The following is a 27,798-nucleotide window of genomic DNA, read 5'->3' on the forward strand; positions in this document are numbered from 1 at the left end:
CACAAGGGATTCTTTCTGTCCCTAGATGCAGAGAAGGCGTTCGACAGGTTGGCATGGGACTACCTAGGAGCAGTTCTGAGACGAATTGGTCTCCAAGATCGGATGTTTAATGCTATCATGTCCCTTTATACCACTCCAACCGCTAGGGTACATGTTAACGGCCACCTGTCGAACGCCTTCTCTATTAGTAATGGAACAAGACAGGGATGTCCACTTTCCCCAATATTATTCGTCTTAACCCTAGAACCCTTTCTCTAATGTCTCAGATCCAACAACAACATCAAAGGTTTCTGCATCGCCGATCGCACCTACAAGATCGCTGCATTCGCTGATGACATATTACTATTCCTGAGAGAGCCACACATATCGATCCCAAACCTCTTAAAAGAAGCAAATACCTTTCACACCATTTCCAACTTTAAGATCAATTTCACAAAATCCCAGGCCCTAAATATCTCCCTCCCACAGGAACAGGTAACACAATGCAAAAGCAATTTTCCCTTTCAATGGAGGCATGACCAGATTAAATACCTCGGGATACAACTACCGACAAAGCTTTCAGGCCTATACTCCAAAAACTATCAACCCATCCTCAAAGCCATTACGAACGACTTAAGCAAATGGAATAATCCCCATTTTTCCTGGTTTGGTAGGGCAGCAATCCTAAAGATGAATATCCTTCCCCGCATCCTCTATATCTTACAAACCATACCTATTAAACTCCCCCAACTTTTTTCCAACTCTACAAACGACTATGCACTAAATTTCTATGGAGACAGAAAAGACCTAGAATAGCATACGATCAACTAACACACCCTAAGACAAAAGGGGGCATCGGCCTCCCGGATCTCAAGAAATACTATTGGGCTTGTCACCTCTCTAGAATTATAGATTGGTCAGTGCACGACAAATGTAAAGACTGGGTCACCCTTGAACATACATTCTCCCCACTACCACTACGATCCTTGCCTTGGACCTTATCCAAACACACCCCGAGAATGCTAAATAGTCATCCTCTCATCGCCCCGACACTCCAATGCTTTAAGGAAGCCTGCCGGAAGCTACACATCTCCTCCAATCCGGGACCCCTCGCTCCGGTAAAACACAACCCAGCATTCCCTCCCGGCATGTCCACTAACTTCCTGACGGGTACATGGCAACACTTAACGGTCCTAGCCCATCACTTCTTCCGATCGGGTACACTTCTAGAGCGCTCCTCCCTACCAATTAATGCAAATAGTAATCCCCTCCCACTCTGGACATACTTCCAGATCAGACATTTTTTAAAAGAAATGGACAGTGTCTCTTCGGTCTCCCGTCCACTCACGACATTTGAGCAGCTATGCGCTCACTCTACACCCCAACAACATATGATCTCAAACGTTTACAACCTGCTCTCCTCTGGAGGCTCAATGAAATCTATCAAAGCTTGCGTAAACTTGGAAAGAGACCTACAAACAGATTTAACAGAGGCACTATGGGAACACATTTCTATGATAGCACATAAAGGCTCCCTTAATGTCTCGATTCAAGAGAATAATTATAAAATTTTAATGCGTTGGTACAGAACCCCCGTAATTATCCACAAATACTATCCTACCCTATCTGACAAATGCTTGAGATGCACCAATGAAGTGGGTACACTAGAACACATATGGTGGTCCTGTCCCTTAATCCAGCCCTTTTGGACCCAAGTCAGGGAACTGACCTCACAAATATCCACATATACTCTAGAGCACACCTCAGCACAATGCCTCCTTCATCACTCGGACATTCCGTTACATCAATATCGCAAAACGCTAATACCACCCTTACTAAATGCAGCCAAGTTGTGTATCCCTCTCCACTGGGGAACAACAAATGCGCCCACTATCCCGGAATGGCTCAAACGAGTAGAAAAAATTGCGGAAATGGAGGAATTGATCGCCATAGCCAAAGACTGCCCAACCAAATTCTCATACACATGGGCATGCTGGTCCCACTTCTGTACCACTGACCAATATAAACAGTTGACCAACCAAACTCACACAGATCGCGATCCCTAAGACGCTGGCAACTATTATTAACTGCTTTATTTCATTCAGAAGCTAAATCTATCAAAATATGTGGTGGCCGACCTCCCCCACCTAAACAAGGGATGAATGGGGGAGGTCGCCTGACACGTTTTACACGTACCCACCTAAAGACCCACCAGTTGGGCAATCCTACCCGCGGGAATACAAACCCTTAGATATGGTGGCGGAGACTGCAGGATACTTCTGACTCTTTCCTCTCCCCCCCACTCCCTCCTCCCTTCCCCCCTCCACTCTCCGTCTTCTCTTCCCCCCTCGCTCCCCACCCCTCTTTGTCTTTCCTTTCATATAAATCTAGGTTTAGACCATAAGCTAGTGTCCCCTTCAGACAGAATCCCTTCTTTGTAAACACTGATGTTCAATCATCCTTAGCTGATCAAATATTGAACGGAAATAGACACTTAACATTAACCACTGTATTAGAGCAAAGTTTCGATTTTATTGAGGAAATACATCCAAACATCCGTAAACACCAGACAGAACTAATAGCATTGGGACAAATGCATATGTACAAGTGACCTTGCACAACTATATCTCATTGTTTTTTATAAGGGTTCACCTTACCAAAGTCAGCGAAAGAAAGGTCCCCTTTTCATTTTTGTTTCTCTCTCTGTTACAAGAGTTATTGTCTGTTAACTTTGAATGTCAGTGTTGCCGAATACCTTGTTATGACTCATTTTCTGTAACCAAAGGCAATGTAAACCCTATTCTTATTTTACCAATAAAATATTATGGAAAAAAAAAAAAATTGTGAATTTTAAAATGCGCCTTTTTGCGAAATGGTGAAAATCGAACATACGCAAACTGGTAAATATCCAAATTTCTCTAAAAGTCTAAAGGTTTTCATTTTTTACTTAAAGCTTTCAGATTTTGTTAAAGTTCATCCAAACCATATATTTTCTGAAAGCACATGACCTGTAGTATAAAGAGAAGGTGCTCCTGATTTTAACGCCCTGCTATATTTGCGCAAATGTTTATCAAAACAATATAGTCGTTTAAAATACTCTAAAATCATTATTAGCAGATCTAAACACAGCACATTTTACAAAATAAATATAAAAGCTTAACTTGTATTGAGATAGTAAATAACAAATATGTGTAATTACGCCTTTTTGAAAAATGGTGAAAATTGAATGTACGCAAAAATGTAAATAACCAAATTTCTCTAAAAATCTGAAGGTTTTCATTATTCCCTTACAGCTTTCAGAGTTTGTTAGAGACCCCTCCCCAAACCATATATTTTCTGAAAGCAAAGGTCCAATAGAATAAAAGGAAGGTATTACTGGTTTTTAAGGCCACACGATATGTGTGCAAATGTTTACCAAAGCAATATTTTCGCTAAAAATACACTAAAATTATTATTAACAGATACAAACAGCACTTTTTTTTACAAAATCCCTGCTGAATTACTACTAAATATAAGATTTTAACCTGTACTGAGTTAATAAATAACAAATATTTGTAAATTTTAAATTTCACCTTTTTGCGTAATGATGAAAATTGAACGTACACAAAACTATAAATAACCAAATTTCTCCAAAAATCTGGGGGTTTTCATTTTACACTTACAGCTTTCAGAGTTTGTAAAAGACCCCCCCATACTATACATTTTCTGAAACCACTTGGCCAGTAGAATAAAAGGAAGGTGCTACTGATTTTTAAGACCCTGCGATGTTTGAGCAAATGTTTACCAAAACAAAATTTTTACTAAAAGTGCACTAAAATCATTATTAGCGGATACAAAAAATGCAAATTTTACAAAATTACTGATAAATTTCTAGTAAATATGAAAGCAAAACTTGTACTGAGGTAATAAATAACAAATATTTGTAAATTTTACATTGCTCCTTTTCGAGAAATGGTGAAAAACATTTCTCTAAAAATCTGGAGGTTTTTCTTTTTCATTTACAGTTGTCAGAGTTTGTAAAAGACCCCCCAAAACACATATTTTCTGAAAGCACATGGCCAATAGAATAAAAGGAAGGTGCTACTGATTTTTAACTCACCACGATATTTGCGCAAATGTTTATCAAAGCAATATTTTTGCTAAAAGTACATTAAAATCATTATTAGCGGATTCATACATGGCAAAATTAAAACTGCATTGAGTAAATACATAAACAAATACTTGTAAATTTTAAAATGTGCCTTTTTGCGAAATGGTGAAAATCGAAAATATGCAAACGTGTAAATATCCAAATTTCTCTAAAAGTCTAAAGGTTTTTATTTTTCACTTAAAGCTTTCAGAGTTTGTTAAAGTTTCTCCAAACCATATATTTTTTGAGAGCACATGACCTGCAGTGTAAAGAGAAGGTGCTCCTGATTTTAACACCCTGCTATATTTGTGCAAATGTTTATAAAAACAATATAGTCACTTAAAATACTCTAAAATCATTATTAGCAGATATAAACACAGCACATTTTACAAAATAAATATAAAAGCTTAACTTGTATTGAGTTAGTAAATAACAAATATTTGTAATTTTTAAATTATGCCTTTTTGAAAAATGGTGAAAATTTAATGTACGCAAAAATGTAAATAACCATATTTCTCTAAAAATCTGAAGTTTTTCATTTTTCCCTTAAAGCTTTCAGAGTTTGTTAGAGACCCCTACCCAAACCATATATTTTCTGAAAGCAAAGGTCCAATAGAATAAAAACAAAACTTAAGAGAAATCACAAAGCAACTCTTCTATGAGGACAAGCCGGTGATATAAATATTTATCATTTATTGAGACTATCCAAAATTATTGCAAAAAATATAAGTACAAAAATACACATATATCCCTAAACCCAACATATATTAAAAAAGACCTAAGGTCTCAGGAGGACACCGGTGGCCACCGTTTTCCAGTTACACCTCACATTTCTCTCACTCTCACAACCACACACACATACAGATCTCAGTCGATCGCCAGATGAATGATGCTTGTAGATGTAAAACTTCCACCAAACTGGGAATATGTCAAGTTAATGTGACTGGATCAGACAGTGATGAAATACATATGATCATAGGTATTTTCCTCCCGGAACAGAGTTGTGAATATTGCTAGTGTGGTGCGAGCGTTCCTTTTGGTTTCCGTAGCGCTAACTTGTAACAGAGGCAGCTTCTATATGTAGATGTGTGCACACAATGGTTAAAAATCACCACAGGGTGAAATAAAGTGTCAAGTTGAATGTAGCACTTGGATGATATAAACAGAGAGAGACATTGACTTTGTCAGCAGCAGGAGCGGAACACCGTACAGTTCATTGTATCAAATATTAGAGGGAAGCTTACAGTTACCGGCGTCTAGACGGGATCATCACGATCAATAGTTTACCGTCACAGCCACTGCAGGAAAGATCCCCTTCATAGATAGCAGAGCGGTTTCTTACATTCCTGGTAGATGCGTTGATCAGCTGTTAAGCAAGACTTAGTCCTCACTGGAGCTGCATAGATGTCGTTAATACTCTTGGCTGCAAATAGTCAGGCTCAGATGTTAGCAAACGGACCAAATGGATTGTAGAGCAGGGTGAAAAAAGTATTAGGCTGGACTAATAGGTGACCGACCAGAGGTCCTCCTCACGGATACCATGTAGTCCTAATGCTTACATGTTTCGCTAAGTAATTAGCTTTTTCAGAGCATGCGCAATGATATCTCTGCCTGGCTTAAATCTCCCATTTAATCAATTATCAATCAATTTCATCTGGCAGGTATCCTATGGCGCTTTGGTTCATTAATGATATCAATCAACACCCGTACACAAACAGACACACTCAGTGGGGCAATCAAAGTTTAACCAGATAAATGGCAAAGATTATTATCTTGAGTTCCTAACAGGGAAATGACATTCAGCAGAGTAGAGTTGAGTCAATGGAAATTATAAAAATATACATAGATATATGTGCACATATACATATATACATGTACAAACTATCAAAAAAGGGGGGGGGAGAAAAGAAAAAAGGGATTTATCTAAATTACCGTGTGTATAGATTCCAGTAGTTCACCAAGAAAACAAAAAACAGACCACAAAACAATCAGTGGAAGCTCTTCACTTAGATGACTGGACGGGAATTGTCAAAATTCAAGTTAGAAATAAATCAATTATGATTCATCCCACTACAGACAAATGAGTATATTTTCAGAAGAGAATAAGGGGGAAAGAGTAAATATCAATTAAATTGACCCTCTGACAAACATCATATTCAATAATGGATAAGTAAACGAGAAGAGACTCGTCAACAGTCAAGAATCTCCAGAGGGAGGAGGGGGGTGGGGAGAGAGGGAAGGGGGGGGAGGGGGGGGGAAACATATATTTTCTGAAAGCAAAGGTCCAATAGAATAAAAGGAAGGTGTTACTGATTTTTAAGGCCACATGATATGTGTGCAAATGTTTACCAAAGCAATATTTTCGCTAAAAATACACTAAGATCATTATTAACAGATACAAACAGCAAATTTTACAAAATTCCTGCTGAATTACTACTAAATATACGATTCAACCTGTATTGAGTTAATAAATAACAAATATTTGTAAATTTTAAATTGCACTTTTTTTGTGTAATGATGAAAATTGAGCATACACAAAACTATAAATAACTATAAATCATTTCTCCAAAAATCTGGTGGTTTTCATTTTACACTTACAGCTTTCAGAGTTTGTAAAATACCCCCCCTCCAAACTATACATTTTCTGAAAACACATGGCCAGTAGAATAAGAGGAAGGTACTAATGATTTTTAAGGCACCACAATATTTGTGCAAATGTTTATCAAAACAATATTTTTGCTAAAGATACTGTCAGGAGAGTTAGTAGACCAGACTATGTGAACTGCACAGAGATAACCAAAAACGCATGAAAGGTGAATGGTAATTATATTTATTAAAGATAGGTGATAAATAAGAAATACAAACAGTGCACAACCAACCCAACAAACCCACCAACAACAACAGTATATACAGCAAGAGGCAGTACCAAAATCACAGATGTCAGCCAGGCCAGGGTCATACACAACAGATCAGCAGAAAGACAAAGGATGTTCCAGAAACGTAAACATTAGCCAGGCCAAGGTCATACACAGGAGATCAGTAGATGAGGGACTGGGAACCAACAGGACAGGGAGGGGATGGATCGGACTGAAGGGTAAAGGAAAGGGTACAGGAACACAGGAGGGACCGGGTCAGGATAAGCACGGAACAAGGTCAGATGCAGGCTCAGGATCAGGTAACAGGCAAACAAGGTCAGGGCTCAAGGAGAGAGATACCAAGGCAAGCATGTGAGGGCTTGCCGGGTATTTATGGGACTGACAATAATTGTCTTCATGTAACACCTGAGAGCAGGGAGTGTTGTCTGCTCCATACTGCCAGGATCCATTCGCTGGTGGACATCAGTACTGCGGCCAAAAGATGAAATAACAGAAGCAGGGAAAGATTCCCCTGACAGTTCCAAACTGCCAGGAGACACCTGCTGGTGGACCCCAGTACTGCACGCCAAATGATATATCTTACCAGCGGATGGACCCTTTCCTGACAGATACACTAAAATCATTATTAGTGGATTCATACATTTCAAAATTAAAAACTGCATTGAGTTAATGAATAAAAAAAAATTGTGCCCTGCAATAATTGTGCAAATGTTCATCAAATGGCTATGGTCACTAAAAATACAGTAAAATCATGATTAGTGCACACAAACACATCATAACTTACAAAATACCTGCTATATGCTATTAAAGCATTGTTCACATGTGGCGTACTAAAGTGTAAGCCCATGGTGGGCCATGTTTGCCCACACAGGTATGCATAGGTGTTTCGTGCATCCCCGTGCAGGCAATCCTATTTACGTCAATTGGGATGCAATGGCTTCACAGGCATAGCCGCTGCTCCCAATCTGACATCCATGTGGGTGTGAGTGCATGTCCCCAAATGCAGACAGTGTGAGCTCAGGGACATAAAAGTCAAATTGTGAGCAATGTAGAAGAAATGAAGATAAAGGAGCGCCCGGTGATCAAAGAGGTATGTAATTTGTATTTTATTTGAAGTTTCAGCAATAACAAGAGGCCAACGTGTTTCGGGGGACTAAAGACTTCCCCTACATCAGGGCTGCTAGCAAAAATAGTTGCGGGATGGACCTGTTGGAGGGTGCCTTTGGCACATGGATCTGGACTGTTAGAAGTCCTCAGCACTGGCCTTGTCTTCATAAGGACGCACGCTGAGGTAGCAGCCCAAGTCCTAACAGAGCTCATTAACACCTTTTTCCAAACAGGGCACGGACCCTGGAAACAAATTCTTTCCCTCTGCCCACACCCTACCAATCTACAACACTGACTGATAGAGTCAGTCCAGCACGATCTACACCCATTCTTCTCAACCAAATTGTGAGCAATGGCTCCGTTCACGCAATTGTTACATCCCAAATGACATCAATGAAACTGTCTGCACCAAGATGCACCGGACACCTGTGCATCCCTGTACAGGTAAACATGGCCTTGCAGGGGTGTACGCTGTGTATGCCCTCTATGAACAAGGCCTTAGGCCCCTTTCACACGAACAGACCGATCATCAGCGGAGCGGATACAGACCTGTCATCCACCTGCTGCAGGCAGATCTTCTTGATGGAGTCCGTTCCATGTGAAAGGGGCCTTACTATGTTTTTTTTATTTTTACAATTATATTTTTTATATATTTTTTTGTATTTTTTTTGGGGGGGGGCTTTTTGGTGAGATATAAGAGGTCTAAACAGACCCAATATATATTTTTTGAGACAGAAAATGAGACTGAAGACAGTCCCTTTCTCTTCAACCTGAACTGCACATTATATGAATGAATAAGGAGTCTGTATATAAACTCCTTATTCATTTATAAACTGACACATAGTAAACTCGGTTTAATTTTGCACATTGGAATTGCTACAGACGATCAGAATTTCCGATAGGAACTTTTTCCATCGGAAAAATAGAGAACCTGCTCTCAAGTCCGAAGAAGCATACACATGGTCAGAATTTCTGACCAAAAGCTCACATCGGACTTTTGCTGGCGGAATTTCCGATCGTGTGTACGCAGCATTAGTCACTGGTCCCCAAAACATATAAAAAGTATCAGTGTCAGAATGTCCGTCGCAATATCCCAGCCCTGCTATATGTTGTTGATCGTCGCTATTACTAGTAAAATAAAATAAAAAATAAATAAATAAAAACATCCGATAGTTTGTAGATGCTGTAACTTTTGTGCCAACCAATCAATATACGCTTATTGGAATATTTTTTACAAAAAATATGTAGCAGAATACATATTGGCATAAAACAATGAAGACATTTTTTTTTTCATTTTTTTATTAGATATGTTTAATAGCAGAAAGAAAAAAAATGTTTTTTTGTTTTTTTTTCTAAATGTAAAAATGTTTTTGTTTATAGCGCAAAAAGTAAATAAACGCAGAGGTGATCAAATACCAGAAAAAGAAAGCTCAATTTGTGGGGGAAAAAAGACATAAATTTTATTTGGGTACAGTGTCGCATGACTGCACACTTGTCAGTTAAAGTAATGCAGTGTTGTATCGCAAAAAATAGCCTGGTCATGAAGGGGGGTAAATCTTCCGGAGGTCAAGTGATTATTAATGATTATATTCTATTACAGCTCGGTTATCAATGTGGCTGGAACAGCAAATTTCACAATAACGATGGGTCTGTTCCAAGATTCAGGCTACACCACCCCATATACTGACTCCCAGGTGTGGCTGAACTCCTCCTCCATCCTATATGTTGGTGTCATTGTAACAGGAGCAACGGGTTCATCTCCATTTGTGCTCGTCATGAAAAACTGCTACGCCAGCCCAACAGCTGACAGCTCCTACGGCCCCAGATACGATATCCTTACAAACCAGTAAGTTCATTATCATGTGTTGTATATTATTCCTCTCAAATGATAATACGTTTTGTCATTCATCATATTTCCTGTGTTGCCAAATAAATGCAGAGCACCCGATCTGATCTGCAACCAGGAAAATATGAATATTCCATTGCTGGAATAGACAAATATGCAGAAAACCTGTATTCCTTAGATAGCTGAGTGATGAGGGCCACAGGATTCCCAGCCTCATTGTATTGGTGAAATGGTTGGTTACTCCCTGCTCTTGACATCAGTAATACAATAGCCCTACACAAGGTTACAATGCAGAAAATGGTTGGTTTTCCTACTAAGCATTTGAAGTGAGTGAAGAATGACAGTGGGGGAACAGTGGAGTGTAGGTTTGGTTGGGAAATGTTCTCAAACTTGATTTAGTCATGAAATTAGTAGTTTCAGTTTGACTGTAATTTGCTAAAATTGTCATTTTTGTTTTTTAACTTTTTGTTTCCCTTTTATTGGTTGAACTGGATGGACTTGTGTCCTTTTTCAACCAGACTAATTATGTATCTACGCTATATTACCAAAAGTATTGGGACACCTGCCTTTACACGGACATGAAGGCCTGGTTCGCAGTCTACGCTCTAATTCATCCCAAAGGTGTTCTATCGGTTGAGGCCAATCAAGTTCCTCCATCACAAATGTGCACATACACACTATATTGCCAAATGTATTGGACCACCTCTCCAAATCATTTGGTGGAGGGGGGATTATGGTGTGGGGTTGCTATTCAGGGGTTGGGCATGGCCCCTTAGTTCCAGTGAAGGGAACTCCTAAGGCGTCAGCATACCAAGACATTTTGGAAAATTTCATGCTTCCAACTTTATAGGAACAGTTTGGGGATGGCCCCTTCCTGTTCCAGCATGACTGCGCACCAGTGCATAAAGCAAGTTTCATAAAGACATGGATGATTGAGTTTGAGGAACTTGACTGGCCTGCACATAGTCCTGACCTCAACGTGATAGAACACCTTTAGAATAAATTAGAGCAGAGACTGTGAGCTAGGCCTTCTCTCCAACATCAGTGCCTGGCCTCACAAATGGGCTTCTGGAAGAATGGTCAAACGTTCCCATAGACACCCTCCTAAAGCTTGTAGACAGCCTTCCCAGAAGAGTTGAAGCTGTTATAGCTGCAGAGGGTGGGCCAAGTCAATACTGATCCCTATAGACTAAGACTGGGATGCCATTAAAGTTCATGTGCGTGTAAAGGTAGGCGCCCCAATACTTTTGGCTATTTAGTGTATGTAATATTTGACATGAATCACTACAAGGCAAAAGATCATGAGAAATATAAAGCTGCCCATATAAGCAGGAAGATTTTAAAAAAATATGGGGAGTGTGGAGACACATTTTAAGAGACTCATCTCAAAGCGATGGAGATTTTTAAGAATTTATATTATCATCTTAGTAAGAGACTGGCATACTTACCCACCCTTCACCCATGGTGGTACAAAGTTGAATGCCTGGTGTGCTGGGCTTATATCTATTGTGTGAGAGTTTGGGGGAGGACATGTAGCTGAAAAGAAATAAACTCACACACAACAGATACAAACCCAGAACAGAAGGCATTCAACTTTTTACCCCCATGGGTGAAGGGTGGGTAAGTATGCCAGTCCCTTACTAAGATGAGTCTCTTAAAAGGTGTCTCCCCCACTACCCATATAATGTTTTTTTTTTTAAAGCCTCCATTCAGCTTTTATTTACTTGTGTTCTTTAAAAAGAAAGAAAAAATCAGAGCTCACACATTTAATTTAGTATAGAAACATCATATGTTATTGCACAATCTGCAAAGAAAATACTTGTTTAATGTTTGCTGCCAGGTCATGAGAAAAATTGCCTAATTTCAACCACAATTTCAGCCAAATTGTCTTTTTTTTTGGCAGAATTTTGCCTACCGGAGAAAAGCATTGAAATGAGTGTGGGGGTGAAATTTTTGTGGTTTAAGGCTATTTTAGGGTATTTGTAAAGACATTTAGGGACTTTGAATTTGAATAGAGCCTGAGTGTGAAATATACCAGTTCTGAAGTCAAAATGGGTCCAACCCGGTACTAGAAAGGTGTACCTAATAAAGTGGTCAATGAGTGTATATTGCTATTCGGACTTCAAGTTGACAAAAAAATAAGAAAAACGAGAAAAAAAACCTGCCAAATAATGAAGTAAAAATATACAATGAAAATTCCAAATGTTTTTGCACATTGCTGTTTCTGTTTAGTTTTTCTTTCTTTATTTCATTATAAAATAAAGGATCATAATCACTGATGTGATTTAATTAAATAACAAAAATTAACATCCTCTAAAAATAGGTTTAAAAATTATTATTATTTTTTTTACATTTTGTATCTACTATTGTTGTTTGAGATTCTGTTAGACAACAAAAAAGCAGAGAAATTAGAAATGTTTGCACCTGTAGCACTGGCTGAATGCTTTTGTTAAAGTCTCTTTACATTTTACGAGTTGTTATTTGGGCTATTTAGCTAAAACTCAAGGCAAAAAGAATGTATTAATGAATGGAAATTCCCAGTTAGGAGGGTTACATTGGCCACTGTATAGAACATTCCATTTGCACTTTCTGCTGCCCGACAAACCCTCCTAACCCAACCAAATACATGTTTTGCTTACTTCGTAACGCCCTCCCCACCTCCCCCTCCCCCTTTTTTTCTCTTTTTTCCTTCAAATATCCTCTTTCATATCTACTGATTTGGGCTTAACCCAGCTATTTGATGTTCATTAACAGTTGCTTGATATCTACAGCCGTCCTTGACTTTGGGCACTGGTAGCCGCTAGGCAGGCAAACTGTTGCACCTGTTACCTTTATCCAACTGATAGTTTCAACACTTTGAATGTATACAACTATGCTTGATATATCTCTGTACTGCATGATCAAAAAAATATTTTTTTCAATAAATCTTGTTTGTAAAAAAATAAAATAATGGATTTTATTCACATTAATATCTTAATATTGTTGAAAATATTCTAATCCTTGTCTGATGATAACATTTTTAGATGCCCCAACAAGAATGACCCAACACTCTCTGTGTCAGAAAACGGAGTGTCCCTTAAAGGTCGCTTTTCTCTTCAAGTGTTTAAATTTCTGGGAGGATTCGATAAGATTTATTTACACTGTCAGGTCGGCTTGTGTGACACCTCCAACTCTTACTGCGCAGCTGTGAGTATGGATTGATAACATACAATTCTTTATCTTTAAGTTGGGATTTCAGGAAAACAGATTAATTCTTAGTTTAAACTGATAGATGTGAATTGTTTCTCTTGAAAAGTGATTTTGTTAATCTGTTCGGCTAATCTTGTGGTTTAGAACTCCCTGCCACACTGCACAGCCAGAAAGATAACTCTGTTTCCTGCTTCAGCAATACAACTTCCTTTGTCACCGACCTGCTGATTGGACAATGAGTTATCCTAGTGATGATGATGGTTAATTATCTAATGATCAGGTTAGAGATAGAGATGGAACACAGGAGCCTGGAAATCTGAACCAAAAAGTAGGACTAGCGCCCTGTAGACATGTATTGTGGTAGAGGGGTGGGAATCAGGAAAAAGATTGAAAGAAACTATTTTTTTTGGCAGGTTGAACATTTTACTATTTCAAATGAGTAGACTGATAGGCTAACTGGGCTCCACTTAAAGCTGAACTATACTTACCTGCTCTACAGTGTTGTGTTCCCCGGAGCTCACCGCTTGCCACTGACATCTTCAGCCTTATGGATTTTGGGTATCAGTCCAGGGCCATTTTAATTGGCTGTCCCAAGATGATGTCAATCCCACACATGCGCAGGAGTTCAATCATTTGGCTGGGTTGCATTTCTACACTGAGGAGCGCATGTGCAGTGCGGGCAGGCAGATAAGTGAAGTTTAATACAGAAAATACATTGTATGTCTCTTCTGCATTAAAAAGGAAGGCAATACTGCCTGTCCTCAATTTTGTATTTTTAAATTTGAGTTCCACTTTAAGCTGTCGGTGCCGTGTGTATATTTGAGGTGGGGGTGTTATGCCCCATACACACGGTCGGATTTTCCGACGGAAAATGTGTGATAGGACCTTGTTGTCGGAAATTCCGACCGTGTGTGGGCTCCATCACACATTTTCCATCGGATTTTCCGACACACAAAGTTTGAGAGCAGGATATAAAATTTTGCGACAACAAAATCCATTGTCGGAAATTCCGATCGTGTGTACACAAATCCGACGCACAAAGTGCCACGCATGCTCAGAATAAATAAAGGGATGAAAGCTATTGGCCACTGCCCCGTTTATAGTCCCGACGTACGTGTTTTACGTCACCGCGTTTAGAACGATCGGATTTTCCGACAACTTTGTGTGACCGTGTGTATGCAAGACAAGTTTGAGCCAACATCCGTAGGAAAAAATCCTAGGATTTTGTTGTCGGAATGTCCGAACAAAGTCCGACCGTGTGTACAGGGCATTAGAGTGTAAGCTCCTCTGGTGAAGAGGATTGGCTCAGGGTTCCTTGTGCAGCATTACACAATGTTTAACAGCTTTATAAAATGATAATAATATTGAAATAAAATTAAAAAGAAGAAGAAGAACAATAGTGTATGCCTGTGGTGCGGCCATTAGCATTAGTTCCTTTGTTGTTTTGTCTATATGTGGCAAATATTATCATTTTCTTTTACAAACTAATAGAAAAAAGTATTAGAAAAGGAGGATATCATTTGAAAATTCAATTACAATTTAAATGTACTTATAAAATATATAAACATCCCAATAAATTCCACTCCAATTGAAAAATGTTATGCCATTGTATATATAGAAAACAATGGCATAAAATGTTTCAATTGAATTGAAATTTATTGGGGTGTTTATTAAATAACACTTTAATTATCTTTATCGTATAATGACTTCATAATAGGTAGCTACATTATGAATTTTTATTTTTTTTTACAATTTAAATTGTTCACTATTTGTAAAAAGAATTCATAGTGATGATTTTTTTGCATTAATTTGCCCGTAAAAAAGAGGTATGAACAATATATATAATTAACTAACCGATGTTTCCAATTAGGGATGAGCTTTGTGTTCGAGTCGAACCCATGTTCGACTCGAACATCGTCTGTTCGTCCGTTCGCCAAATTGCGAACCATATGGGCCATTCGTGTGGCGCGTCACGGCCCATAATTCACTGCGGCATCGCAGTGCATTGCTGGCTGATGATTGACCAAGCATACACTATGACCCACATGCTTGGCCAATCACAGCTCCATCAGTAGAGAGAGCTGTAATTGGCCAAAGCTAGGGTGGCTTTGGCCAATTATAGGTCAGGGGGTTTAGAACACGCCCCACACTATATAAGGCCAACTGCACGGTGGCCCTGTGTAGTGTGTTTCAGCGTGCTTAGATAGAGAGAGAGACAGTGTCCTTTCATTTGAGTTAGTTAAATTAGGCAGGACAGTCAGTGAGTTAGCTGCACTTACAGTGTATTGTGTATATATATGCATCCCAGGTGTTGTATATATATATATACACTGTATTCAGTTTAGCTAGATCCGTTCCTGTTATCTTCCTACTGACAGGCAGGCTTGTCTTGTTACAGTATTTACAGCTACCTGAAGAAAATTGCTGGTGTTCTTTTGATCCTATTAGTACCACAGTCAGACAGCTAGACTATTTACAGTTAGTGTAGTGTGTCCTCCTCACAGTGTTCAGTTAAAGCTACCACTTAGTTTAGTGTGACCTCTGCACTGTGTTCAGCTAAAACTACAAGTTAGTGTAGTGCATCCTCCTCACAGTGTTTAGCTAAAGCTACAAGTTAGTTTAGTGTGACCTCTGCACAGTGTTTAGCTAAAGCTACAAGTTAGGGTAGTGCGTCCTCCTCACAGTGTTCAGCTAAAGCTACAAGTTAGTTTAGTGTGACCTCTGCACAGTGTTCAGCTAAAGCTACAAGTTAGGGTAGTGCGTCCTCCTCACAGTGTTAAGCTAAAGCTAGAAGTTGGTGTAGTGCGTCCTCCTCACAGTGTTCAGGTAAAACAACAAGTTAGTGTAGTGTGACCTCTGCACAGTGTTCAGCTAAAGCTACAAGTTAGTGTAGTGTGTCCTCTGAACAGTGTTCAGCTAAAACTACAAGTTTGTGTAGTGTGACCTCTGCACAGTGTTCAGCTAAAGCTACAAGTTAGTGTAGTGCGTCCTCTGAACAGTGTTCAGCTAAAACTGCAAGTTAGTGTAGTGCAACCTCTGCACAGTGTTCAGCTAAAGCTACAAGTTAGTGTAGTGCGTCCTCTGAACAGTGTTCAGCTAAAACTACAAGTTAGTTTAGTGCAACCTCTGCACAGTGTTCAGCTAAAGCGACAAGTTAGTGTAGTGCGTTCTCCTCACAGTGTTCAGCTAAAACTACAAGTTAGTGTAGTGCGACCTCTGCACAATGTTCAGCTAAAACTACAAGTTAGTGTAGTGCGACCTCTGCACAATGTTCAGCTAAAGCTACAAGTTAGTGTAGTGTGTCCTCTGAACAGTGTTCAGCTAAAGCTACAAGTTAGTGTAGTGCGTCCTCTGAACAGTGTTCAGCTAAAACTACAAGTCAGTGTAGTGCGACCTCTGCACAGTGTTCAGCTAAAGCTACCTGTGGAAGGTTGGTGGTGTTTTCCTGATCCTATCACTACCGCAGGCAGCTAAATAAGCTACAAGTTAGTTTTTTGCGAGCTCTGCACAGTGTTTAGCTAAAACTACAAGTTAGTGTAGTGCGAGCTCTGCACAGTGTTCAGCTAAAGCTACCTGTAGAAGTTTGGTGGTGTTTTCCTGATCCTATCAGTACCGTAGGCAGCTAAATAAGCTACAAGTTAGTTTTTTGCGAGCTCTGCACAGTGTTCAGCTAAAACTACAAGTTAGTGTAGTGCACAGTGTTCAGCTAAAACTACAAGTTAGTGTAGTGCGAGCTCTGCACAGTGTTCACCTAAAGCTACCTGTAGAAGGTTGGTGGTGTTTTCCTGATCCTATCACTACCGCAGGCAGCGAAATAAGCTACAAGATAGTTTTTTGCGAGCTCTGCATAGTGTTCACCTAAAGCTACCTGTAGAAGGTTGGTGGTGTTTTCCTGATCCTATCAGTACCACAGGCAGCGAAATAAGCTACAAGATAGTTTTTTGCGAGCTGTGCACAGTGTTCACCTAAAGCTACCTGTAGAAGGTTGGTGGTGTTTTCCTGATCCTATCACTACCGCAGGCAGTGAAATAAGCTACAAGATAGTTTTTTGCGAGCTCTGCACAGTGTTCAGCTAAAGCTACAAGTTAGTGTAATGCGTCCTCTGAACATTGTTCAGCTAAATCTACAAGTTAGTGTAGTGCGACCTCTGCACAGTGTTTAGCTAAAGCTACAAGTTAGTGTAGTGCGTCCTCTGAACAGTGTTCAGCTAAAGCTACAAGTTAGTGTAGTGCGTCCTCTGAACAGTGTTCAGCTAAAACTACAAGTTAGTGTAGTGCGACCTCTGCACAGTGTTCATCTAAAGTGACAAGTTAGTGTAGTGCGTCCTCCTCACAGTGTTCAGCTAAAACTACAAGTTAGTGTAGTGCGACCTCTGCACAGTGTTCAGCTAAAGATACAAGTTAGTGTAGTGCGTCCTCTGAACAGTGTTCAGCTAAAGCTACAAGTTAGTGTAGTGCGTCCTCTGAACAGTGTTCAGCTAAAACTACAAGTTAGTGTAGTGCGACCTCTGCACAGTGTTCAGCTAAAGCTACCTGTAGAAGGTTGGTGGTGTTTTACTGATCCTATCAGTACCGCAGGCAGCTAAATAAGCTACAAGTTAGTTTTTTGCGAGCTCTGCATAGTGTTCAGCTAAAGCTATCTGTAGAAGGTTGGTGGTGTTCTCATACTACAGGCAGGCAGTTGATTTTGCTCGCTGCAGTATCAGTATATATATATATATATATATATATATATATATATATATCCCAGTTTAGTGCAGCTATAGGCCATTAGTATGTCTGGAAGGCCAACAAGGAGAGGCAGACAGTCACAAGCCAATAAAAGAGGGCAAGCAGGCTCTGTGTCTAGAGGCAACAGTGCTGGTCATGGAGACGGTGCATCCTCATCAGCACGTGGCCGTGGGACATGCTTGGCCTTTTTTTTGGCAGCTGGCTGTGTTGAGCCGCAACATGTGGAAGACTTGGTCGAGTGGATGACCAAGACATCCTCATCCTCCTCATCCTCTCTCACCCATGCTCAGGGTACTTTGTCTGGCAACGCGGCCTATTCCCTTGGCTCAATGGCATCAGTGACTCCTTCCCTAGCCCCACCATGTCCTCCTGAGGAGTCCCTCGAACTGTTTGACCACAGTGTTGGGTACATGCTCCAGGAGGATGCCCAGCGTTTAGAAGGCTCTGATGATGATACTGAGTTAGATGAAGGCAGTAACGTGAGCACAGACAGAGGGGGTGCCCAAGAAGGACAGCAATCTGGCAGTCATGCTCCCCCTGCTGCAGCATACTGCCAGGTTTGCTCCAGTGATGAGAAGGGAGGGGATGATGAGGTCACTGACTCAACGTGGGTGCCTGATAGGAGAGAGGAGGAGGCACATCACCAACGAGGCAGGATGCCCTCCAGGGGCCAGCCTAAGGGCAGCACACTGACTGCATCACACCCCAAAGCTCCGCATGTGCAGGGCGCTGCTGTCTCTGCGCGTTATTCCAAAAATTCTTTGGTGTGGGCCTTTTTTGAGACGAGTGCATCAGATCGCACTGCTGCTATTTGCAACATATGTCTCAAGCGTATCCCGCGTGGCCAAAACATCTCCCGCTTGGGCACCACATGCTTGACCAGACATATGTTGACCTGCCATGCAGTTCGTTGGCAAGCGTATCTAAAAAACCCACACCAAAGAACAAAGAGGACCTCTCCTTGCTCCTCATCAGCTGACATCTCCAACCTCACTATACCTTCAGTCCTCTCTGAGACCTGCACTGAGAGGAATGAAGGTGTAGAATTAGGTGTGTCACAGCCAAGTACTTGTGGGCAATCTGCTTTCAGTACACCAATGTCAGATTGTACCAGGCAAATTTCCCTGCCCCAGCTGCTGCACCGCTGAAAGAAGTTCACTCCCAGCCATCCACATGCCCAGCGGTTGAATGCTAGCTTGGCAAAATTGCTAGCACTTCAACTGCTGCCTTTTCAGTTGGTAGACTCTGCCCCCTTCCGTGAGTTTGTGGAATGTGCGGTTCCTCAGTGGCAGATACCCAAACGCCACTTTTTCTCAGGAAGGCGATTCCGGCTCTCTACCTGCATGTGGAAAGCAATGTCCATGTCTCGCTGGACAGGGCGGTCAGCGGTAAGGTGCATATTACTGCTGACTCATGGTCCAGCAGGCATGGACAGGGACGTTACCTAGGTTTCACGGCACATTGGGTGACTCTGCTGGCAGCTGGGAAGGATGCAGGACAAGGTGCAGAATTGGAGGTTGTTCCGCCAACACACCTCCAAAATGCCACTACTAATAATTGTGACACACCTCTCTCCTCCACCCCCTCCTCTTCTTCTTCGTCCATGGCCTCTTCCTGTGCTTTTTCCTCGGAACCAGTGGTGCTCCGTAGCCGTTCAAGGGGCTACGCAAGTATGCAGGCCAAAAGATGCCATGCGGTGCTTGAGCTGGTGTGCTTGGGGGACAGGAGCCACACTGGGGCAGAGGTTCTGTCAGCTCTGCAGGGGCAGGTTCAGAGGTGGTTGACGCCATGCCAACTTAAGGCAGGAATGGTGGTTTGTGACAATGGCACCAACCTCCTCTTTGCCCTCCGACAGGGACAACTGACCCATGTGCCCTGTTTGGCTCACGTCCTTAACTTGGTGGTGCAGCGGTTCTTGGGCAGGTACCCGGGCTTACAGGATGTCCTGGGGCAGGCCAGGAAAGTCTGTGTGCATTTCCGCCGGTCATGTAATGCCAGTGCTCGGCTGGCAGACCTCCAAAAGGAGGTTAACCTGCCCAAGAACCTAATCTGTGACATGCCCACCAGGTGGAACTCAACATTGGCCATGCTGCAGCGGCTGCACACGCAGCGGAGGGCCATCAATGAGTACCTGTGCGACTATGGCACCAGGACAGGGTCAGGGGAGCTTGTTTTTTTCCCCACGCCAGTGGGCCATGATCAGGGATGCATGCACTGTACTGTCACCATTTGAGGAGGCCATGAGGATGGTGAGCAGTGACAGTGCATGCATCAGTGACACTGTCCCCCTTGTCCACCTGTTGGAGCACACGCTGCGTGGAATAATGGACAGGGCACTTGAGGCAGAACAGAGGCAGGAAGTGGAGGACTTCCTTAGCTCTCAAGGCCCCCTTTATCAAGACAGTGTTCCTGTGTGCCCGCCGATCACACAGGAAGAGGAGGAGGAGGAGGATTGTGTCAGTATGGAGGTGGAGCCTGGCACTCAGCATTAGCAGCAGTCTTTAAGGGATCATTTAGACTCCCAAGAAACACATGGACTTGTACGTGGCTGGGAGGAGGTGGCTGCGGATCATGTCGTCCTTAGTGACCCAGAGGACTACGGACCGAATGCCTCAGCAAACCTATGCTGCATGGCCTCCCTGATCCTGCAAAGCCTATGTAAGGATCCTCGTATTTGTGGTATCAAGGAGAAGGACCAATAATGGCTGGCAACCCTCCTTGATCCACGTTACAAGGGTAAGGTTGCGGACCTTATCTTGCCGTCGCAGAGGGAGCAGAGGATGAAACATCTTCGGGAGGCCTTCCAGAAAGGTCTGTGCAACGCGTTCCCAGAGACTGGGAGGTTACAAACTCCTGTTTCTGGACAACGTGTTACTGAGGCTTCGGTCAGTCAAAGAAGGAGCGGTATAGAAGGCGGCCATCTGACCGATGCGTTCAGACAATTTTTTAGTCCGCAGCCCCAAGGTATGATCAGTTCCAGCAACCATCGCCAGGGTCTGTTTTACATGGTGCAGGAATAGGGGCAAGATCTGACTTGGACACCTTTCCCACCGAAAATCCTCTGGGTTACTGGGTCTAGAGGATGGATCACTGGCCAGAGCTTGCACAGTATGCAATTGAGCTACTGGCCCATCCTGCATCCAGCGTTCTTTCAGAACGCACATTCAGTGCTGCTGGAGGCTTTGTAACCGATCACAGGGTGCGTCTGTTCACCGACTCGGTCGATCGACTGACCTTCATAAAAATGAATCAGTCTTGGATCACCACCAGTTACCAAGCACCTGATGCTGATGTAACCGAATAATTTTTTTTTAAATCTCAGATCCCTTCAAAGACTGCCTATTCTGATGCTGAGTGACTATCCTGTGTAATTATCCTCTTCCTCCTCAATGATCACGCTGATAGCTTGTAAGAACATTTTTGGTTCTGGACGCCGTCACCAGTGCCTAAGGCCCAATTTTTCAGCCCCTGTTTAACAGGGGCGTGTAATTACAATTTTTGATGCAGTACTTTGCAGCAGGGCTCGTTCCTGCGTTCCAACTAGAGTATCTGTGAGGGGTTGCAGTGTTGTGGCACCAGCACCAGTGCTTAAGGCCCAATTTTTCAGTCCCTGTTTAACAGGGGCATGTAATTACAATTTTTGATGCAATACTTTGCAGCAGGGCTTGTTCCAGCGTTCCAACTAGAGTATCTGTGAGGGGTTGCAGTGTTGTGGCACCAGCACCAGTGCCTAAGGCCTAATTTTTCAGCCCCTGTTCAACAGGGGCGTGCAATTACAATTTTTGCTGCAATACTTTGCAGCAGGGCTCGTTTCTGCGTTCCAACTAGAGTATCTGTGAGGGGTTGCAGTGTTGTGGCTCCAGCACCAGTGCCTACGGCCCAATTTTTCAGCCCTTGTTTAACAGGGGCGTGTAATTACAATTTTTGATGCAATACTTCACAGCAGGGCTCGTTTCTGCGTTCCAACTAGAGTATCTGTGAGGGTTTGCAGTGTTGTGGCACCAGCACTAGTGCCTAAGGCCCAATTTTTCAGCCCCTGTTAAACAGGGGCATGTAATTACAATTCTTGATCTAATATTTCACAGCAGGGCCCGTTTCTGCGCCCACCAAGTGTAACTGTGAGGATTTACAGTGTTGTGGCACCAGCACAACCACCACCATCACCAAAGGCCCAATTTTTCTGACCTTGTTCAACAGGGGCATGTAATTACAATTCTTGATCTAATATTTTCACAGCAGGGCCCTGTGAGGGCTTACAGTGTTGTGGCCACAACAACACCTAAGACCCAAATTTCTGCTGAGTATATATGGCAGGCCCCTACTTTCAAACATCCAACTTACAAACGACTCCTACTTACAAAAGGAAGGAGACAACAGGAAGTGAGATGAAATCTACCCCTAGGAAGGGAAATTCTCTCCTGTAAGAGTTAATATGGGAAAAACGTTTCTCCTTTCCACTGATGCTTTATCACCAATCCTTGTTTCAGAAAAAAACCCAAATTTTCAAATAACATTTTTCATTGGGATAAAAAGTGAGGTGAAATCTTCTGAAGAGGAGGAAAGACAGCAAAACAAATGTCACAGGGGTGATAACCCTTCCCTATGTTTTCCAAAAAGCTTAAAATAGATTTTTTGGCTGGAGCTAAACACGTTAAAAATGTACCAGCTCAAAATTACCAACAGATTCTACTTAAAGTGGTGTTCCACCCAAAAAAAAAATACATGAATGTGCCTAAAAAAAAAATTGAAATTTTTTTTTTACTCACCTCTAAATGCCTTTTGCTAGGGGGTCCCTCGTAGTCTGCCTCTTTCAGTGCCTGGGCTGGTGACATCACTTCCCTCTCAAGACAGGAAGGGCTCAGCTCTGCTCCCTCCCTCTTGTCAATCATCTGGGACCCATGACAGGTCCCAGATGACTGAGCGGCCAACCACGGCGCTCACGCATGCGCAGTGGGTGCCTGGCTGTGAAGCCAGACACCCACAGTTGCAATGCCGGCGCCGCCGAATGGAGGGGGAGACGAGCGGGGCTTCGATCCCCCGCATCGCCGGACCCTGGGACAGGTAAGTGTCCAGTTAAAAGTCAGCAGCTGCAGTATTTGTAGCTTCTGACTTTTATTCATTTTTTTTAATGGGAACTCCTCTTTAACAACAAACCTACAGTCCTTGTCTTGTTTGCACTGCCTGTATACTGCTGTTTCCTTTTTTAATTTGATTGCGGGGTTCCCCTTAATATCCATACCCAGAGGGCCTGGTAATGGACTGGGGGGTACCCATGCTGTTTGTCTCACTGATTTTCATCCGTATTGCCGGGACCCGACATTACATTAAAGCTGCAATCAGTTTTCAATGACTCTTTTTCCTTTAAAAATTACATTTTGTGCAGGGACTGTTCTAAGCACGGGAAACACGCACCACTTTGCAGGCATACTATAGACACACCCCAGGTACGATATTTAAAGGAATATTTCACTTTTTTTTTACTTTAAACATCATTAAAATCACTGCTCCCGAAAAAACAGTCGTTTTTAAAAGTTTTTTTTTGCATTGATACATGTCCCCTGGGGCAGGACCCGGGTCCCCAAACCCTTTTTAGGAAATACCATGCAAATTAGCCTTTAAAATGAGCACTTTTGATTTTGAACGTTCGAGTCCCATTGACGTCAATGGGGTTCTAACGTTCGTGCAAATTTTCGGTCCGTTCACAGGTTCTGGTGCGTTTTATTTGCAGTATATAAATGTTCTGACTAACCTAACACCGGAGCTTTTTGGGAAGTTTCTATAATACATTATAAAATTCTCTCATACCTGGGATGTAGAAACCCTCAGTATTTAACTATTCCTGTTTGGTAAAGGATTATATTTGTTACTAATTGAACTAAAGTTGTATGCATTTTGATAAACCAATCATGTTTGAAGTAAATTACATTTCTTTTTTTACTTTGCACAATTTCACACTAGGGATGAGCTTTATGTTTTACATTGGCTGTTTGCCCGTTTGCCGAATAGCAAACAATTTGGGGTGTTTACGGCAAATTCAAAAGCCGTGGAACACCCTTTAAAAGTCTATGGGAGAAATCAAAAGTGATAAAATTAAAGGTTAATATGCAAGTTATTGTCATAAAAAGTGTTTGGGGACCCGGGTCTGCCCCAGGGGACATGTATCAATGCAAAAACAAGTTTTAAAAACGGCTGTTTTTTGGGAGCAGTGATTTTAATAATGCTTTAAGTGAAACAATAAAAGTGAAATATTCCTTTAAATTTTGTACCTGGGGGGATGTCTATAGTATGCCTGTAAAGTGGCACATGTTTCCCGTGTTTAGAACAGTCCGAGAGCAAAATTACATTTCTAAAGGAAAAAAAGTAATTTAAAAGTACTCGCAGCTATAATGAATTGTCGGGTCTCTGCAATACACATAAAAGTCATTAAAAAAAATGTCATGGGATTCCCCCACAGTCCATTACCAGGCCCTTTGGGTCTGGTATGAATATTAAGGGGAAACCCAAACCAAAATTAAAAAAAAATTGCGTGTGTGTCCCCCCAAATTCCATACCAGGCCCTTCAGGTCTGGTATGGATATTAAGGGGAACTCTGCACCATTTTTTTTAAAAAAAAAGGCCAGGGTCTGGTATGGATTTTAAGGGGAACCCCACGCCAAAATAAAAAAAAATGGCTTGGGGGTCCCCCCAAAATCCATACCAGGCCCTTATCCGAGCACGCAACCTGGCAGGCTGCAGGAAAAGAGGGGGGATGAGAGAGTGCCCCCCTCCTGAACTGTACCAGGTCACATGCCCTCAACATGGGGAGGATGTCCCCATGTTGATGGGGACAAGGGCCTCATCCCCACAACCCTTGCCCGGTGGTTGTGGGGGTATGCGGGTGGGGGGCTTATCGGAATCTGGAAGCCCACTTTAACAAGGGGACCCTCAGATCCCGCCCCCAGCTGTGTGAATTGGCAATGATGTACAAATGTACCATTTCACAAAAAAAGTGTCAAAAATGTTAAAAAAGACAATAGCCAGTTTTTGACAATTCCTTCATTAATGTCTTCTTCTTTCCCTGATTCTTCTTCCATCTTCTTCTGGTCTTCCTTCGGTTTTCTTCTTCTTCCTCCATGTTGTTCTTCCCCCGCTTCTTCCTCTATCATCCTCTGCTTCTTCCTCTGGTCCTCTGCTTCTGCCTCTGGTTTTCTCCTCTGGCATCTTCCTCTGGCTTCTTCCCCGCTTTGTCCTCCGAACGATCCGCCTCAATGGGAGTCTCCCGCTGTGTGAATTGGTAATGATGTACAAATGTTCCCCTACCATTTCACAAAAAAAGTGTCAAAAATGTTAAAAAAAGACAATAGCCAGTTTTTAACAATTCCTTTATTAATGTCTTCTTCTTTCCCTGCTTCTTTTTCCATCTTCTTCTGGTCTTTCTTCGGTTTTCTTCTTCTTCCTCCATGTTGTTCTTCCCCCGGTTCTTCCTCTATCATCCTCTCCTTCTTCCTCCGGTCCTCTGCTTCTGCCTCCAGTCTTCTCCTCTGGCATCTTCCTCCGGCTTCTTCCCAGCTTTGTCCTCCGAATGATCCGCCTCAATGGGAGTCTCCCGCTGTGTGAATTGGTAATGATGTACAAATGTACCCCTACCATTTCACAAAAAAAGTGTCACAAATGTTAAAAAAGACAATAGCCAGTTTTTGACAATTCCTTTATTAATGTCTTCTTCTTTCCCGCTTCTTCTTCCATCTTCTTCTGGTCTGCCTTCGGTTTTCTTCTTCCTCCATGTTGTTCTTCCCCTGCTTCTTCCTCTATCATCCTCTGCTTCTTCCTCCGGTCCTCTGCTTCTTCCTCCGGTCTTCTCCTCTGGCATCTTCCTCCGGCTTCTTCCCCGCTTTGTCCTCTGAACGATCCGCCTCAATGGGAGTCTCCCGCTGTGTGATGCTTCTGTTCTTGTGATAGCTCTTATATAACTAAGGGCAGGGCCACCCGGTGACCCCACCCTCCTCTGATGCACAGGGACATCCCTATGGCTTCCCCCATGGTGTCAGAGGGGGGCACCCTGTCTATAAACCTAGAAAATTGACATTTTTATTTGACAGATTTGGCTCCCAATGATTTCTGTGGGGTCTTGGGTTGGCATATGAACATCTTTAATGTTTGCATAACACTGCTCAAACCAAACCCAAGGCAGTTGGGCTCATTGCTACTCTGTCTATTTTAAATGGGGATTTCAGATTGTGACAAGTCCCCAAAGACCCTCAAAAACCACTGGGGGGAAGAGGCTATTGTCACCATCAATATGGGGATATGTTGTCTTGCCAGGTGGAAGGGCCTGGCAAGGTACATCCCAATGTTGACCTCCCAATGTTGATGCATGTGGCTTGGTGTGGTTTAAAAGGGGGTTTATGCTTGAAGCCCCTCCCTTTCCTGACCAACAAGCCTGTATGATCAGACAGAGATTTTGTATGGATTTCAGAGGAATCTGATCCTGTTTTTTTTTTGTTTTTTTTGCATTGAAACTCTTAAAATTTGTTATCTTTAACCTTTTAAATCCTTTCCAAATTATGTGTGTGTGTTTGTGGGGGGTCATACACCATTTTTCTTTTTGCTGTCTGGTGTCATTGACCATATACTGTATGGCCATGACCATGTGGAGTTAACAGCATCACACATGATCCATGTATTTTTTTTTCTTTTGGAAGGTCACTTTTACTTTAGTGCATCCTACAGGTGAAACATTTCAACCCCTAAGCATGTTATTTAACAGAATTATGCATGCTTAATATTTCACTTTAGACATTATTAAAAGAGCTGCTTCTCTCGTAGCCACATATTTATTAATTTATTTGTTTATTTATTTGCTATGGTGCATGTCCCCCAGGGCAGTGCCCCGCTATCCATACCCTTTGTTTGAAAATTTCTTGCCTATTATCCTTGAAAATGGAAATATTTGATTTTCAAGACTTGCCTCTTATTGACTTCAATTGGTTCACAATAACATTCACAATTTGCATTTAAAATAGAATCCAAGAATATTCACCCTCCACTAGAGGTATCAGATTGAGATGTGATATTAATAGTCATTACTGATCTTCCTTTTTAGAAAATCCAGAATGCTCTGCAATATCCGTTTCAAGTGTGTAACTATTATTCAATGTTTTAGTACAAGAAGAATTTTTATAGATCATAAAAAAATACATTTCTTAATATATGGAAATTTTATATGATGATAAAGATAACTTTAACCTAAAGCCTTAGAGGTTTCTATGAACAAAATCAGGGGAAGTCATAAAGTGTCTAAGGCACTTCTTAGAATTCTCATGTGCCTCCACATGACATGTAGGTGTACAGCAATGAGGAACTTTGTATTTTGAGGTGATGGAGCCTGATGGGGATTCACAGATATTAGTTATCCATTAGATCTGCTCCACTTGTGATTGACAGCAGGTGGTGGGTGAATCCTTAGCCCATTGACAACCTGCTATAGGCTGTAGAATCCATCCACTCTCTGCTGCAAATTACAAGGAGAGAGCAGACCTGATGGAGAACTAGTGTCTCAGCTTCCCTATCATGTTCCACCCACTGTAACATCATTGGTAGCTAGGAGACTGCTGGCTGAGGACATTTTGTGAAATTACCTTTAACATTAAAACTAAGGCTTTTTTTCATAAAGTTGGAAAAGCTATTTATAATCATGAGCATAAAAACAGAAAAGTTTGACTTCATTTAGAACAGAAACTGTTTGCTATGTGCAGTATCTAGTAGTATGAATCTAAACATCTCTATTATTGTTTCTGGTTAAGAATTTAATGACCCATTTTCTGATTTTAGAGTTGTCCTGCTATGAGATCTGCTTCGATTGACGATAATAATGTGAAAAATATAACTATTGGACCTATTTACCAGAAAGGTAAGACCTATTTTTATAAAGACTATTTTTGGAAATATCTGATGTATCCTAGA

At 41.7% G+C, this 27,798-nt stretch overlaps 1 protein-coding gene across 1 annotated transcript in view; it reads left to right on the top strand.

Annotated features, from left to right (window-relative positions):
• The window catches only part of LOC141147852 (uromodulin-like), an 86,737-nt gene that overhangs the window by 47,363 nt on the left and 11,576 nt on the right, over positions 1 to 27,798 (top strand). Inside the window, exons 10-12 of the mRNA XM_073635019.1 lie at positions 9,692 to 9,937; positions 12,961 to 13,123; positions 27,667 to 27,745. Of these exons, the coding sequence (XP_073491120.1) occupies positions 9,692 to 9,937; positions 12,961 to 13,123; positions 27,667 to 27,745 (488 nt within the window). The remainder of the gene's footprint in view (positions 1 to 9,691; positions 9,938 to 12,960; positions 13,124 to 27,666; positions 27,746 to 27,798) is intronic.

The sequence above is a fragment of the Aquarana catesbeiana genome, linkage group LG06 (genome assembly GCF_042186555.1).
Source record: "Aquarana catesbeiana isolate 2022-GZ linkage group LG06, ASM4218655v1, whole genome shotgun sequence".
Classification (NCBI taxonomy): Eukaryota; Metazoa; Chordata; class Amphibia; order Anura; family Ranidae; genus Aquarana; species Aquarana catesbeiana.